This window comes from Sceloporus occidentalis, unplaced genomic scaffold (assembly GCF_023333645.1).
Source record: "Sceloporus occidentalis isolate IW3139 unplaced genomic scaffold, rSceOcc1.0.p SCAF_6, whole genome shotgun sequence".
In the NCBI taxonomy this organism is placed as follows: Eukaryota; Metazoa; Chordata; class Lepidosauria; order Squamata; family Phrynosomatidae; genus Sceloporus; species Sceloporus occidentalis.
The window spans coordinates 66,793,168-66,811,356 of record NW_028316986.1 but is presented as its reverse complement, the minus strand read 5'-3'; the positions used below and the strand labels follow the sequence as shown (position 1 = coordinate 66,811,356).

At 36.4% G+C, this 18,189-nt stretch overlaps 1 protein-coding gene across 11 annotated transcripts in view; it reads right to left on the bottom strand.

Annotated features, from left to right (window-relative positions):
• The window catches only part of SIPA1L2 (signal induced proliferation associated 1 like 2), a 119,793-nt gene that overhangs the window by 48,502 nt on the left and 53,102 nt on the right, over positions 1 to 18,189 (bottom strand). For 6 of the 11 annotated variants that reach the window (XM_089529913.1, XM_089529915.1, XM_089529916.1 and 3 more), the window contains exons 5-9: positions 16,760 to 16,934; positions 15,772 to 15,875; positions 12,483 to 12,560; positions 7,461 to 7,618; positions 4,661 to 5,237 (exon numbers count right to left, since the gene is read on the bottom strand). In XM_089529913.1, coding sequence (XP_089386039.1) covers positions 4,661 to 5,237; positions 7,461 to 7,618; positions 12,483 to 12,560; positions 15,772 to 15,875; positions 16,760 to 16,934 — 1,092 coding nt within the window. The remainder of the gene's footprint in view (positions 1 to 4,660; positions 5,238 to 7,460; positions 7,619 to 12,482; positions 12,561 to 15,771; positions 15,876 to 16,759; positions 16,935 to 18,189) is intronic. The other 5 variants (XM_089529918.1, XM_089529923.1, XM_089529919.1 and 2 more) reach the window with 1 other exon arrangement.

The window sequence follows — 18,189 nt, the reverse complement described above, 5'->3', positions numbered from 1 at the left end:
GGCAGGGATAGAAATATTTACATTTCTTAGTAAATATATATTTTCCTCCTTTATCACCATGAAAATCTATAACATAGTAAACACAAATGTATTGCTTCGTAAACTTATCACATTTAGAGGTACCAATGTGTTGTCATTGTATGCCTTCAAATTGTTTCCAAAACATGGGGACCCTAAAGAATTTTCTTGGCAAGATTTGGCACTGCCTTCCTCAGATGCTGAGAGAGTATGACTTGCTATTTCACACCATGTGTTTCCATGGTGAGTGCAGATTTAACCCTGATCTCCAGAGTCATAGTAAAACCATAACTACACTCAAATCACTACACTATATTGGCTCTCAGAGATACCAATGCCTTACTTTTATCAAAACACCTATAAATATAATCAAGCATTATGTTGGCACAACAAGCTACCATAATCTCAGACTCCAATCCTATATTTGTCTAGAGAGTTATTCTCTCAGGTAAAAAACAAAAAGTTTTTTTTTTAATTTGGTTTTTCTACTTTCATGGGGGTTATGCACCATAACCCCAGGAAATGTGGAGGGCCCACTGTAATGTGAAAAATTGTCACAAGTTACACCCTAAACATGTCCACAGATTGGTTTGTATCAAAGACTTTCTAACTTGTTTCAGCTATGATATGACTAATCATATTTCTAGAATGTATGTACATACCATACTTGAAGATGTTCTGTATTCTGCGATATCTGGAAACACTTTTTTCTATATCCAGCCCTAACTTGCTTTGAATAATCCATCCCAAAAGAGTGTCAATTCTTTCTACAATGTTTAATAATTTTAATCTTCAAACTAATTTTTTTTAGCAGCAGTACTATTATTTTCACATACTGCTTTCACTAGTACTTACCATTCTGAAAAAAAAATTCCCCATAAATCCCCCCCCCCCACTAAATTTTCATTTTTCTGTTTTAGATAGACAGAAAGCATCCTTCCCACATAGGTTTCCACTGTTTTCTAGGCCAGGGGGGCAGCAACTGCAGGGAAGCCAGGAGTCACACTCTTAGTTTTGAAAGTGATGGAGAGTAGCATCTTTTTTTGTTTTGTTTTTAAAATTAAAATTCATGTGTTAAATTTAATTTGATTCACAATTTAAGAACTATATTAATTGTATTATTGCAAACAAAACACATTTGTTACTTAAAATAAGGCCTAGACCTTTGCACCTCTGCACTGGATGAGTTTTGCACTGCACTGGATGAGTGATGAAGCGTTTTTGAACTCTGCAAATCATCCATATTAATATAAAACTCATATTAACAAAATAGCTGTCTTTTTGTAATTTATAACTGAATCGAGATTTTGGATAAAAACGCTTTTCACCAGTTTCTGACATTTGATGTCCGTGCCATCTGTCTTATGTCCAATTTTTATTACAGTACATTTCTCTTACTAATGACTGTAAGGTCAGTTGTGTTTGCTGAAAATTTAGCAGTCCCACTTTATTTCAAAACAACAGGTAAAATACTCATTTATTTATTGTATATACTCATGTATAAGTTTAGAAATTTAAGTAAAAAATTGACCCAAAAAAACTTAGTCGACTTATTCACAGGTCAATGTAAGTATTATACTTTAACTCTTATTAAAAACAGGAATTATCCCCTGTTGAAAAGCAAGAGTGTTATCCGTCCTGGAAGCAAGGACCTACCTCTGTTCTCTTATCCATCCAGACTTTAGTGTGTGAACAAACAGTTATGTCTGCTGTAATTTTGTATGTTCTTTGGCATTGTTTTCCTTTGCTTCATCCTTTAAATACTTTGTTACATGCCCCTAAGATTTACTCTCAACTTATCCACGGGTCATATCAAAATCCATAATTCAGGCCCCAAAACTTGCCCCCGACTTGTACATGAGGTTGACTTATAGTCGAATATATATGGTAAGTCCTTGCAGGTACAGAAGATTTTTCTTCATTAGCACAATACTGTTAAATTATTGTAACTTGACTCATTTGAATGGGTCAGACTGTACATTTAAATGACTTAACACACTTAAAGAATCCTAATGCAATGAACAGTTCTAGTTAACCAGATTCCTGTAAGTTCTTCCCTCAAGACAAAACCTTTTTTGAAAGTACTATAAATTTTATAACTTCAACCAGAAACCAATTTGTTTTATCTGTATTTTAAACTTGCTTTATACTTTTAATTATCCTTTATAAGCCACTTTGGGTGGGTATTCCTCTTCACAGGCCACAAAAAAGTACAGCAAACAAATCACTTCTAACTGAACCATAAATTATTTATAGAAGTTCTTAATAGAATGAAACCAGTGTTAAAGGAGTATTACTTACGTAACACTTTAAAAATAATCCTTTTTTTAATTCTGGAAGCAGGAATTTAAACCCAAAGCAACAATGTGTTTATTACTCTCATTTCTGTTTCCACTTAAATACATCATAAAGCCATCATTCCCTCAGGACTGCAGGTATTGACTATGTTATGATGGTAAGATGCTATATATTTTATTTCACATTAATGTCAACTCAGTGGATATTTTGCCCCACAAAATGTGTACTCATACTTTCTAACATCTCCAATTCTTGGTAAAGCTTGCCAAGATATAAAGGGGAGATTAAAAAGAGGAAGGGCACAGAGCACAAAACCCTGAGCCAAGAAATTTAGAAGGACATATCTCTCTTAAATATGAAGCACTCTCTGAAGAATCGGGGCAGCAGAGTTTTACATCATTAGGTTGTTTTGAGACAACTAGGTAGTGAACCTACCCTATCATTCATTCTCCTTAAATTTTACCACAAAAGACAAAAACATTTGTACAATTCACATCCATATAATGATCACCAATCATGCACTCATTTCTTTAAGATGGAAAATGCTATCACATATTTATTGTGTTCATGTCAGTAATACTACTATATTCTATTGCTCTCTGAATGTTAAAAGCAGATTCAAGAATTTTAAAAATGTTTCTAGTTATCTACCAACATTTCAACAATTGCCAGTACAGTACAACCCCCCATGCTGTGGATACATTCCTGCACCTAACATGGAAATGCAAACCCCTGGATAGTAGAGAATCTTATTGAATTGAACAACTTCTGGTAGAGGCATGCTCTGAAGACCCAGAAATGCAAGGAGAGAATACCTCTTCAGGAATCTCTAGGTTCTTCAAGATGATTCTATGGTCAACCTTCGGCGGAACCATACCACAGAATTTAACAAGAGGACCTAGAAAATTCCTAAAGAGAACTTTTTTTTTTTCAAATGCACATAAGTGAAACCATGGATACCAGTCCACTGGATACGGGGCTCATACTGTATTTTACATTTGCTATTTAGTTATATATGCACTGCTAAGTAACATCTTCTGGCCCAACCCATCCCACTAGCCCACCTCAATAGCTAGCAGCTGCACCAGGAGAAGATGGTCTGTAAAGTGCTGGGATGACATTTCAACCCCCTCCAACAAGTGAACAAGGCTGCACTGAAGATCTGAGACAGTGGTCCTGCTCGATGGTGGGAGGGGACTGGAAACCTCATCACCCTTGTATCCCAAACAGAAGCTGCACAAACCTCCTTCATTTAATGCAGCTGCTGGCTGTTAAGATGGCTTGGAGGGGCACTTATGTACTCTTACACTAATACTATGCAGCCTTCCTGAATGTGAGACAGTTATGGATCTGTAACTCTAGGTTAAAAATCTAACTGCAATGCAGAATGCCAGCTATTACACTATACCAGTACTGGTGAACCTTTTGGGGGCCATGTGCCGAAACTAAACATTTTTTTGGCCCCGGGGAAGCACCCGGTGCCGGGGGTGGGACTTCTGACGCGGGACTTCTCCTCCCACCCTTTTCCTTGCCTCCAGCTGTCTCTGAGAGACAGCTAAAAGCTGGGGAAGGTCCAGGAGGGAGGGGCGACAGCTGGAAGGTGGGAAAGGTCCCTGGGGAGGAGGAGAAATAGGCACACGCCCATTCCTCCTCCTCCCTAACCTCTCTGGAGGCAGCTGGGTTCTAGGAAAGTTGCTTGGGGGAGAGGAGGAATAGGCACTGGATCAATGGGAAGTTTTTTCCCTGGGAAGAGAAGACTTGTAGATCGGACTGGAAAGAGAAACAAGTGTTGCTAAATGGGAAGTTTTTTTCCATGGGAAGAGCTGGGCAATTATGAAAGTTGACAGAGAAAAAAAATGAACTCATTTGAAATGTGAAGTGGAGAGCAGAGTTCTACAGATACTAAGCATCACTGAAAAGATAAATAAACGGGTCAAAGAGCAGATCAAGTATGACGTTTTGCTAGACTGATGGAATCATATTTTGGACATAACATGAGATGACACAGAATCATAGAATCACAGAGTTGCAAGGGACCACAAAGGCCATTGAGTCCAACCTCCTGCCATGCAGGAACTCTCAATGAAAGCATCCCTGGAATCAGTGGAAAACACTAACGTTTGGTAAAAGTTAAAGCAGTAGGGAAAGAGGAAGACTGCATTACAGAGGGAGTGATTCAGTTAATCAAGCCATGGCCCTTAGTTTGTAAGGCCTTTGCAGTGATATTGATGACAAATATTATTGAGTAGCTTCTGACTGGCGTTCTTATGGTTGTCATGCATCAAAGCTGGCTTGATGGCACATAATAAAAAACAGTGAAAGCACTAAAAGAAAACATACTTACTTCTAGCCTTTGTACAATTTCTTTGATGTCACAGGTGCAGTTATCAAATGCAGACAGAAGAACACATTCTCCTCTTTCATAAAAAACTTTTACACTCATTAATCCTGATGTCCATCCAATAACATCTCTGCAGGAGCAGTTAAACACAACATTTTTTGATTCCTTTTCAATCAACACAATAAACTCATTTGAGATACCAAGGAGACATTCAATGTCAAGAGACTGACCAAAGTCTCGTGCTATCACATTCCATATCACTGCTCCAACACTGAATAAGTGGGCATCCTTTCTGGGTTTCACCCTTTCTTTCTTCTTTGCTCCCAGTGTAATAAAACTAAATTTAACTGAAGTGTCTACTGTAGCTGTAGTAACAAAGTTTTCTGCAAGGTCTTTCAAGTACTCTTGGCGTGTTCTAGTTGCCATGGCTCGAAATTTTTCAGATTTGTGTGCAGCATTTTCTGCATTAATTACTTTGGCCAAAAGGAAGTCCCGAAAAACAGCTGATTTAGGGAAAGTCACTCCTTTGGGGATTGGTGGCCCAAATGGTGGTACATCTTTTGATCTTGAAACACCAACACTAGAAAGTAAAGAGGAGATGTCAGAGAAATTATTTTTGTAGAATTAAAATGTTCTAATTTAACATTATCTATTTATACTTACATTTATACACATGTGCATGAATACAATGAGAACAATTAAATCTTGGATAATAATCCGCTTCGGAATCTTCAACACTGGAGGCATTCACTGAGTATACGCACTAGCAGGAAGTTAATAATTCTTTTTGTAATGCTGTATGCTCAGGATGTATTCAAATTTGATATACCGTATATACTCATGTACAAGTCGACCTCATGTATAAGTCAAGGGAAGGCTTCAGGGCCAAAATTCTGGATAAGTCAAGGGTAAAACTTAGGGGGCTATAAGGAAGGATGGAAAGGGGGAAATACCACTTCCGTCTCTCCTTCTCCTTCTCTGGACCTCTCCCAACCAATTCCCAGGTGCAGAAGGAGAGGCTTTAACATCGGATTGAGAAAGGAAGAAAGTGGATTTAAATGAAGAGTTGTTTCCACAGGAAGCAAAGTCTTGCAAAATAGACTGGAGCCAGAAGCAAGTGGTTTTAAATGAACAGTTTTTTCCATAGGAAGCAAGGTCTTGCAAAAGGGACTGGAGAGATGGTTTCAAAAGGAGAGGGGTTTTTTTATAGGAAGCCAAGTCTTGCAAAATGGACCAGAGAGAGAATAAAGTGGATTTAAATGGAGAGTTATTTTGATAGGAAGCCAGGACTTGCAAAAGGGACCAGAGGGAGAAGCAGGTGGATTTAAATGGAGAGTTTTTTTCCCCACAGGAAGCCAGGGCTTGCAAAAGGGATCAGAGAGCGAAGCAAGTGGATTTAAATGGAGATTTTTTTTTTCATAGGAAGCCAGGGCTTGCAAAATGGACCAGAGATAGAAGCAAGTGGATTTAAATTGAGAGATTTTTTCGTAGGAAGTCAGGGCTTGCAAAACATACTAGAGAAAGAAGCAAGTGGATTTAAATGGGGAGGTTTTTCCCATAGGAAGCCAGGGCTTGCAAAATGGACTAAAGAGAGAAGCAGGTGTTTTTAAATGGGGAGTTTTTCCAATAGGAAGCAAAGGCTTGCAAACACACTGGAGGGGCAAGGAATTGGTGTTCAAAGGAGATGGGGCATCAGGCTTGCTTGCTTTAGGACCTTTCTCAGTACTACTAATGTACTGACCCTTATGTAAGTCTACCCAAAATTTTAGGGTCAATTTTTGGGCATACATTTCTCAACATGAGTATATATGGTATGCCAATTCAATGCCATTATGGGGCCTACTTCACATTGTAATTTCCTAATTGATAGTATGAACTGAAAGCAAGCTTTTGATTTTCTATGAGCTAAATGCCCCACTAATCTCTCTTATCTCTTACTGTCTGAAGGACAGCTTATATATGTCTATAGTGAAGCTGAAATAAGGACTGGCTCCTAATTAGTCTGTGAGATCGCTTGTTTTCACTTACCATATATACTCGACTATAAATTGCCCTCATATATAAGTCAAGGGCAGATATTGCGGCCAAAATTATGGATTCTGATATGACCCATGGATAAGATGAGGGTAAAACTTAGAGTCATGTAACAAAGGATGTAAAGGATGAAGCAAAGGAAAACAATGTCAAAGAACATACAAAATTGCAGCAGACATTAGTATAGAGGTAGATCAGTGCTCCAGGACAGATTATGCTCTTTACTTTCACCAGGGGATGGCCCCTTTTAAATAATAGCTAATTATAGTACCTGCATTGACCAATGGATAAGTCAACGCAGGTCTTTGGGGTCAATTCTTTTACTAAGATTTAAAGACTTATACATGAATATATATAGTACAGTGCACCCTTGCTTCACACGGGGAATCCGTTCCGGACTCCCCCACGCAAAGCAAATACTGCCTATACTCGCGCATTAGTCCCTATGGGACGCGCCAACCCTTATCCCCGCGTGGCTTTCAGCATATGTTCAAAGCTGTGTATGACACGGGCACACTGTACTACTAATAATACAAGGCTCTGTGCTAAAAAGCTTACTAACTTATACAAGTGCTGTACTGTACAAAAATATTCTTAATTAGTAATCTAAGAAATTTCTTCAATTTTGCTAACATTAAAACTTTGTGAGTAGCACAATCACATGGAAAATAGTAAAACAAATTTAAAAACAAACAAAAAAGAACAGAATTACTGCCATTTTAAAATAAAACCAACAAGTAAAGGAAATCAGCAATTAACTTGTACTTACCTATAGCATACATTTTCAGTACAAGGGTTGTGGACTTTAACAATGACAAACACATGTTGAAAATGAGAACGGATATTTTTTGGAGTAAAAGGAAGTGCTCCAGGTTCTTGGAAGACAATAGTAACAATGTCATTTCCTATATGTCTTTTCCTTAGAAGCTAAATGTTAAAAAAAATTAAATCGTTAATTATAATTTCAGTTCCTTTACTCCCAGTAGGGAAAAAATAACTACTGCAAAACTAGCAGTGAAGTAAAGATACATTCTACATTGCTTAGTCATGATGCCTATGTAAAATATCACAGCTACAGGAGACAGAGCTGAATATAGCTGTTACAGAAGGCACACATTACATTTCAGAACTATTTTCATTTCAATTACTTTTGATACAGCAATCAAAAAACAGGATCCAAACATCACTGAGCATATGCACATTTCAGTGTCTATAATAGGAGTCTTCCCATCCAACCCCTACTAGCTGCAGTGCTCAACACTATTGCAGAATATGAGCAGGCACTCACACACAAAACTTTGGAAGTAGCAATTTTGGGTAATAGGTCTGAGGCAATATTTGTGATAGAAAGGTGATCAGAAATGGTTTTGCAGAATCTCCCATGCAGACCTTTGAAAACTGCTCAAAATAAATCGATGCAAACCTATATACTATGGAAGAATGTACATGGTAAGCACTGTTGATTATAAGAAGAGATATTCTGTATTACCACGGGACTACATAATCTATCAGTAGCAATACTAACTTGTGACAACAAATTTAGTTTAAAAGGTGACAGTTTTTTTACCATTTTTATAATAATTTGAAAGCAGTAATGTTGTGGAAAATGATGTCACAATTCAGGACTTCCACAGATATTTTCCTGAAAAGTTTTCACTGCAGGGGTCTACTGCACTAAATCAGAAGCTCTTTTAAAAGCAGAGCGGCTCTGGGGGGAAAGACTACTGAAGAATAGCCCATCTCTTATTAAATTAATTAGCTTCATTAACTTGAGACTGCTCTGCAAACTTCTGAACATACTTCAATAATGTTTATTATTATTATTATTATTATTATTATTATTATTATTATTGCAGTAGTTTGGGCTGTCAGGATTACACCGCTGGAAAGCTAGAGACTGAACCCATGTTGTGTGTTGAACAATTTTAATTGAATTTTATAGTATTTAACTTTTGATGAATTACAAGATGAGATGGTCAAAAGATTTAAACAGAGGAGGGAAGAAAAATAGCTGTGTACATAAAACAGCTGTGTATATACAACTACTGTACATAGCTAACTACAGCCACAGAGTGAAACTCAGCAACCCATGATGTTATAACCTAGTAGATGCAATTATTTTGCAGTTACGTACAATAATTCTAGTAATTTTCAAAGACCCAGCTATATTAGTCTATAAAGTGAATTTATGAGTGTGAGTAGGTTGAAGTCATTGACTTTAATGGAAGTGAGGTTACTGTCAGTATGTTTTGCCAAATTTAGCAAAGTTTCGTATACTGATTATACAGTATGTTTGCAAAGAACAGCTAGAGGACAAAACATGTTAAGTTCATATGAAGATACAAAAATACCAGAGTACCAGATAAAGCATGGCAGTGTTAGAAAAGAGAACAAACACACCACTCTGCCATATGTTATCTCCAAATTTAAGTGCGATTTAAGACACCAAAACTATTCTGTCAGTTTCAGAGGGTGAAATAGAACCTTTGGTTACAGATCAACCTGCTAAAATATTCTGTGGAGCCTTTATGTAAATTCTGGGGAGGAGGGAAAACAAAAGATTGATATTCTAATTGGGATGCATCTCAGTGCAAAATGTTATCACTATCCCCCCCATCTTGATAAGTTTAATGTTAAATTTTGGCCTTGTTATCCAACATTTCTGACTAGATTTATGGAGATGTCCTAACTAAAAGTGACTTCTATGGAGAAAATAGCTCACTCTGAAGTGATACTCTCCACTTACACCTTTGCTATTACACACTGGGGTATCAGTGGACTCTGACAGAACTGCACTGAATTCTGGGGATGGTGCTTGATTGGGGTTGTCATTTCTACTATGTACACTTTTGAGTCAACGCTAACTAATGGCCACCCTACAAAAGGGCTTTCCTTGCATTATTTATTCACAGGCAGTTTCTCATTGCCTTTCTCTAAACTTGTGAAAGAATGTGACTTGCTCAAGGTCACCCAGTGGGTTTTCATGGCTATGCAGGGATTTGAACACTGATCTCCTATAGTACTAGTCCAATACTCCACCTACTATACCATGCTAGCTCTCATTCTGATTACATATAAATATCTCTCTTACAGACATTTTTTCCAATAAACTGGATTAATATTTAATCCCTCAAACTATGAGCTATACTTGTGTATTCTTTATCCAAAAAAAGAAGAAGAAGAAGAAGAAGAAGAAGAAGAAGAAGAAGAAGAAGAAGAAGAAGAAACATGAAGTCTGAGATTTACAGGCAAGTAGCTTTTTCCACTACATTGAACAAACTCTTCTACCACTGACAGAGGCAATAATCATAAAAGAGAAACAAGGAATGAAAATTTCAAGCTCTAAAGTTTCTAAGCAGTCTGAATAAAAAAGATGAAGATTATGTCCCCACTTTCCAGTAGCAAACAGAAAACTGAAGCCAAATGTGATTACAGCCACATAAAATGTAATCAAATGGAAAGGATATGTCTTACACAGAACCACTGGAAAGTTTTACAGATCAGCAGCATAGGAACAGCGCCGACTGTGAGAATGAAGGACCATAGCACAAATTTAAGAGCATGTGTGTGGCATCACGAATCTTAAGGATTCAGATTCAGTGCATGGTAACTCCATGTAGGGTTAGAAAATAATTGAGCCTGAAACCACTGAGAACTGAAGCTGATACTGTAAGTGTTGACAATAACGGGTTAAACAGACACACAATCTAAAACTGATTCCAATATTCCCACACAGAAGCCCCAAACACCAAGTGTGCTCAGCATCAAATGGCTCGTGTTCCAGCAAAAAAAGAAATACAGATATATTATCGTGTTGTGTTCCAGTTTGTCAATCCGATGGGCAAATCTGAACTCTATACATTCTTCCTTAGTATGGTTGTGATTAAAGTGTATTTTTTGTAAACTGCAATGAAACTTTTACTGAAGGGTGCTGTATACATTTTTAAAGTATACTGCAACTCTCCATTAATATTTAAATAAGCAAAAACACAATGTAAAACTAAATTGTTTTGTCAATCTAATTATCATCTTTGTAAAACGTCAGATTATTGTTAGGATGCTAAACTGAATCACAGGTATCACTCGGAAAGTGTAGTCCAAAATATCACTTTTACCCAATTGTTATTACCTCTGGAGGAAAAATATACATGTTGTCTATAGTACATTTTATAGGGGTATTAACAGTACTTGAAATGAATTTTAATTTTGTAATCAACATGGGAAGCATGTTCATTACATCTGACATATATTCATTCGTTCTTTAAAATCTTACCAAACTGGATGAAGTCCAAGACACCGCTAATATTTTCAAAACTTTAACACAACACACTACCACTATAAGCAGTATCATAAAGGTCAGCACAACATTAGGAAAATAAACCAGTGGTCATAAAGAGGGATGTAAAGGTGCAAGGAATAGAAAAGGATAGTTAAATTGTTGATGTATTGTAATATGGAAGACAGTGATTTTGGTAAGATTATAAAATGGCATATAAATTGAATGCAGAAGAAGTAATAGAAAACATAAGTGAAAATTGATAAAACTGAGTATTCCATTTTAGACCACGGTCCTTCTGTTTTATACCCTTGCTTGTTTTCAAAGCTCCTCTTAATTTTTCTTTCATTTCCTTTCCCGATTCCAAATATGACTGGTTGAATCAATTGCCTTTCTAACATACTATGAGCAGCCACTACGACTACTACACTATACTAATGCCTCCCCTGAAATTACGTACACAGGAAGACAGTAGAATACTAACAGCACCACTCTAGGATGTCAGGATTTCACATCAATCCTAATTCTCATTTATTTGGAAGAAAGTTTCACTTATTATTATAGAATTTATTTTCAAATAAATAAATACAGATATCTGTTTGGTTGGTATGGTACTGTATATTAAAATGTAAGATTAGCTTTTAACTTGCCAGGAAAGAGTTTTCAGTTAATGGAAAATCAGAAAAGCAGTCTCCTTATTTTTAAAGAACTGTTCTAGATCTCATGAGTGCTGCTCTTTAAGTTTCCTCCTTGTCAATGAAAATCAACAATAAAATATACTACTAGCATGAACCCAATGCAATTGGGATCATTCACCTAGCCAGTCCCTTTTGGGACCCAAGGGTGTGCATTTTTATTAATTTATTTAATAACAGCTCTGGGATGCCTAGGGCAAACTGACCATTCCAGAAGCATATTTTTCTGTAATAGTCCATCACTTGTTCCAGCTAAATCAACAAGGTTAACTTTTTATACAGTATAAATAATCTTTCTTCATTCAATTAAATGGGGGGGGGGATATGAGCAGACATCACAATGAAACCTTTAAACTTATTTTAATACAGCTGTAAAATAAGTAGTTTCATTAACAGCTTGAAGTATAACTTAATATTTTACACATAAAGATGCTACATATTTCAATCAGACCTGGTTAAAACTGAGCAAACTGAAATACTGAAATTGTAGTGAATTTTATATATTAAGAAAAATATTTTTATGTGTTAATAAATGCATTAAAAACAGAGTTGTATAGATTTGAATTAATCAGATCTGACCAAAAGCAACAAAAGCAAATGGCAGAAGCGTGAAGGAAAATCTTAACAAGGAAATGATCTGGAAAGGGTGCTTGTAAGGGTAAAGGTTCAACAGGGAAAGCCTTTTAACTTATGGTTTGTAAGGAAAGCCAATACAAGGAGGTGGTAGTGGCCACACCAGAGTGAGCAGCTTCCTCTGTTCTGATCAGAACACTGAGTGAAGGCTCCCCACCCTATATTGCAGCCAAAGTGAAAAAATTACCTTCATGTTTGGATCTCCTGCTGGCTCTAAAACTAGAGGGATGTCCTGATCAGTGACCAAGCAGGGCGTAGTTATTTCCTGGAAAAAGCAACAGACAATTCTGGTGTGGCCTATTTCTGGCTCACAGGTAACTGGATGCTAAGAAATTCTCAGCGCCTTGCTTACTAGAGAAAATTTTCATAGTAACTGGCTACATACCTTGGTCAGAGATCATATCAGGCAGAATGAATATATAAACCAATTCACAACATAACTTGAGTGCAACAGGCCTGGGATTTAGAAGGCATTTCAAACTAGGATTTGAAGGCCTCACAGTTTAGCAAGTGGGCATAATGAAACAAGCCCTATATGCAAAGCAGAATTTCTGTATCACAGGGCAGGCAAGGCTGTTCCTTGAGGACATCAGCAACTTCATCTGTGGTGCTGATCTCAGCCTCCTGTCTGTTTCAGAGATAAAGGGTCAGTATTTTATCTGAATTCAGTGGGTCAAGAATTCTTCAGTGGGTACATTCTACATTACATATCTTGGCAACCTGGTAGCAACAGAAATAAAAATTAAACATTCATTACCTATTTCTTCTACACATTAAGGTTGGCTAAATGCTGGTTGAGTGTGCTTATCACATCTTATGGAGAAGTGTTTGTGCTGTGCAAATACCACTATAGTCCAATATCATAACAAAATAATGTGGTGGGCATTCAGATTTCAGTATTCCTTGAATATGGAAGACTTCCACATTATTTTTTATCAAAAGAAAGTAATGGAACATACTGTGATATTACTGCTAAATATGCCAAGACTGTCCAAGGTACAAAGACTGATGAGTGTTTACTAAAACATTGTGGAAGGGTGTGATTGTTACTGGGAAAATAATGGAATTAGAGTTGGAATATTTTGAGGATAAACCAAGAACAGGCTTTAGTTTCTCTAGAGAATATTTGGGAAAAGATACAGAGGAAGGGAAGAAAATGGAACAGTAGTATGAGTGGCTAAGCAAACACAACAGTGAGGATGACAGACAATATACAATTCTGGAAGAAATAGATCAAGGCAAAAAGCTATTTCCTATGCTCATGGATTAGGCAAAGCTACGCAAAGACAAACAACATTCAACATCAAGTAAGGCTATTACTTATTGCCATTGCCTGTCAAATGAAAGTATTAGAAATCACCTTTATTTAAGAATATGCTTTATATAAGTATTTTCTATTACCTTTGAAATTTAAGAACTTAAACCATCCACAGATAGATTACTGTTTCTCAACTATTCTATTAGTTCACCATATTCTGCATTTTGTGCTACATAAAGAAATGAAATCCTTTAAAATGAATGCATAATTATGCCATAAGCAGTTTGACAACAGCTTTCTAAATGGCAATTCATTATTTTCTTCACCTTTGGGATCTGCATTGGATCCTGGCATGAACACCTATTTTACTTGTGCAGTCTGAAATACAATTATGTTCATATGAATGATGAAATGTCTTCTCATTTGTATCACAATAGGTCAAAATGGTTCAAAGTGCCATAAGATTAGCAGATGTATTTCTTGCACTGCATTGTGGTGTGACAATATTTTCCCATTGGAGAGTAGTGCATACTATTTTTCAAATGCTCATATCTTTGTACTCTCTTTGGGGGTGAAACAACCCACCCCTTTGTGCTGCTGTCTGGATGGCTTCAGAGCATGGCATTTTGATACCGCACACTCTGACGTCACCTGGCTGCCCACACGTAGGCCAGCTTCCGGGCAATCTAGTGGTGGGACATTTACATAAAGCATGCTGCTGGAGTGCCCGAAAGCCAGCTTTCATCTGCGGTGGGGTGGAAAAGCCAACTTTTTGCCAGCCACAGATACTGGTGAAACGTCAGGAAGAAACTCTTCTAGAACATGGCCACATAGCCTGAAAAACCCACAAAAAAACTATGGATGCCGGCCATGAAAGCCTTCGACTTCACATTGTACACTAGAGGAGTACAAAAAGTAAGAGAAATAATAAAAACAAAAACATTGATAAATTTTGCTTTAGTAACTAATTACGTTTACCTACTTGTAAGATACCTGATTTGCATATCATTACATAAGTGTTAAATTTCACATGGTTACTAAGATAACCCTTTTCAATCTGCAGAACTGTAAGTTCTCTAACCTTATCATTATGGGTGTAAACAAGATTATCCTAACATGGCTACAAAGGTCCCATTTTTCAAGATCTCAAACTCGCCACCAAAAAAAAACTAGACTTTAAACTGTTCCAATGAGTCTTTAAGTATACAGAAATTATTAGTTCATGAACAGATATGCAAGGAACCAGGAATATTTCTTTTTTGATATACTTACAGTAACATGCAGAATATCACACTAAGCAGTAATCTCATTTGTGAATGGCTCTTTTATTTACACATATTAAATTAACAGATCAGGGAATACTGTATGCTGCACAGTACCAGCTTGTTATTTTAAATTCCCAATCCAGCAGCTCCTTGCCTATACCAAAACCTTGGCCATTACTGGAGCACCTGCAGAGCTTCAAACTCAGCATATTTCTGCCTAAGGTTTCATCTATATCAACCAGCACAGGCAAAGACAGAGTTAACCTTACACAAAACTTGATACATTTAATCCCACTGAAGCCAAAGGCAAAAGCCCATCAACTTCAGTCATTCAGGATTGCAACCCCAAATGTGCTATAAAATCTGAAATGCTGTGTCATTTTTAGCCACCCTTAATGTATTAGATATAATTAAATATAATACAATGTACATTTTCAGATATTACAGGAATTATATTTCTGCATAACGTGATATTTCCTATTTGTATAAGAGACAAGCAACATGGTGAACAATTAGTATAAAACCACATAACAATGCAATCACACATATTTGTATACTTAAATGTACATCACTATGAATTTAGGAGGATACATTCAGTTTATTTCAGAAAAAAAGTTTTTTAGCACAGTTATTTGAGTAACAGTACTGAACAATGGAACACTGAATAATAATACTGAATAAAAGGAACATAAAATAATTTCTTCTCTTAACACATACACTTAAAAAATACTTTCCTTTAACATTTTAAAAAATTGAATGGTAAGCCACAAATATTTATAATAAATAAATAAATTACTCTGAGTCAGAACACAAATAAATTATGAAACCTAAGCATCTTAGTTTTCAGACTGCTCAAGAAGAAAAAGAAAAGGAGAAAAACTTAACAGGCAAGTTCTACCTTCTCAGCAAAAAAGCTGTACATGATTCCAAAAATGTGATTTAAGGGGACATACCTGCTGTCTATTACTGGGCATATATGGAAGCATAGTTGAGACATGAAACATTATTTCATAATCTTTGTATGTAGTATAAAGGGAATGAGTTCCAGTTGAATCAGCTGAAAATGAATTTCAAAGTGAATGAGTGAATATAGACACTAAATCATGAATATAACTGCTGCCCCCTCCCAAAAAAAAACCCACACTCTCTCCTCTTACACCATTTGAGAAGTTATAATAATGATTCCAAATTGTTCCCTCCACCTACACATCCTACCGTGATTTTTCTCTAGCCAAAACAGAAGTTGCATTCTAACTTTCTAGAACAGAAGTGGAAACTCTTTTTCTTTTTAGAGGTCATGCAGACCTGTAATTATACAAAGGGAAGCTACTGGAGAGCAGAGCCAAAGGGAGCAAAGTTTAAAGCACTGAACTTATTCCACATTTCTTTTTCACTTTGTTGCTATCCTCGCACCTTGCACACAAAGCAAAGAGGAAGTGATGCTTAGACAAGAATTTTTAAGAGCACAACTGAGTCTGCAGCAGCACCTGAAAAGCCAGAAAAATACTGAAGGCTGTATGAAATGAGTCTGAGGAAGTTGTCGCCCTTGGGCCAGTGTTTCTTCAGCTCAGCTCTGAAATGATTGTGCCAGTAAGAGGAAGTCTTTACCTCTGGAAAGGAAGAAAGGAATGCAATATAAACCTTGCCTCAGTAGCTTCACTTTGTATAAGGAGACAACATAACTAGGGAACGAACAGCTCTTCCCAGTTCCCTGTCTATCATTTCGATTAATAACATGATATCTTAGTATTGAGTCATTTCTTTGCATCAGTAGTTATAGCATAAGCCTTAAACACAGACACAAAAGTGTGTGTGTGTGTGTGTGTGCGTGCGTGCGTGCGTTTATTTTAAAAAAAGAATCTGCACTTACAGAAGGCACTTTCTCAAAACAGTATTACACTGTTGCTTCTGGTTTTATTGAAATGTGTTACTGAAACTTACTTTTATTATCTAGTTGTGCTCGATATTTATTGAAGCCTTTCAGCCGTACTCTCTGACCTAGAAGATCAAGGAATTCTTCAAAAGCAGGTCCTGCCGTTTCATTGTTATACATCTCTTCCTCTGTACTTTGGCCTGCTTTGCAATACAGAATCCCAATCTTGTGCTGAAAACTCAACTACAATTAGGAAAAACAAGTTAACAAGAGATACCCTGCCCACAAAAAGGTCTTTGATTTTATAAGCCTTTTAGAGATACAGTTTGCAAATATGACAGTGTAGATTTATTTTAGAAGCTACAAAACAGCACTTCAGGAATACCTCAAATATTAAAATATAAAGCAGAATACTGGATGGCTCCAAAGTCATGTACTTTTGATGAACTACAGTGAAATTATTATTTGTGCACTAGCTTGAAAACATGCAGATGAAATTATGATTCAAGCATTTAAACTTTGTGATCTACATTAATTTATGATGGTGAATTTCCGCATCTGAAAACTATTACTCTTTTCTTGTTTTAGCACAAAAGTGGTAAACCTGATGTTTTGACTAACCATGGGACCCCGCCAGTGAAGCCAATGGTCAGGACACCACGTTCTAAAGAAATCTATTATTATTCAGAATATTACTTACTTATGATTTAATCTAGAAAAATATTAATGAAGCTTTACTTTTTGACTGTTCAAGGGATACAGCATAATTTCTCATATTATCCTCATTTTCTCAGGGTGGAATTTGACATGTTGAATGCATACTGAGAGTATTACCGTTGTCATAACTGTTGTTACATTGATATTACATCCTGCTAGCTTGGAATTGTTATTGTTATTGTTATACTGTGTACTTGTGATTTTGTGATCAATGTTTTTATTGTAATTTGTGTGTTATTGGATTGTAAAATCCACCACTGTAACCCGCCTTGATCTCTGGAAAGGCAGGTTAGAAATAAAGCTTTTATTATTTATTATTATTATTATTACTGAGATCAGATGTAATACACAATTGTACACTGAAGTAATGCTCATAATACCAAGACGAAAAATGGGATAGCTTATTTTAGCATAATATTTACCCCACTACAAACTCATGTTTTAAAATATGTCAGCATACACAACAATGGAAAATGCACCCATACAAGCCTCCAAACATTGAAACCAAACTATCACTCTGATCCCAAAAAGAGAAGCTCACCTTCACCTGTCTCCTTAGAAAGCTCCTGAATGTACAACAATTACTATACAAATCACTCTTACTTTAGGAATATTGTCCTAAATATTCCACTGTAAACTTAAGTGTGATGAGTTGCATCAGATCTATCTTTGCAACAATATCATCCATTTTCTACCTACACAATCACATGAAGTATATTAGGAAATATGTTTATAAAAGTTTCCAGCACCCTCCACAAAAATAGTAATTTTGTTTTGTTTC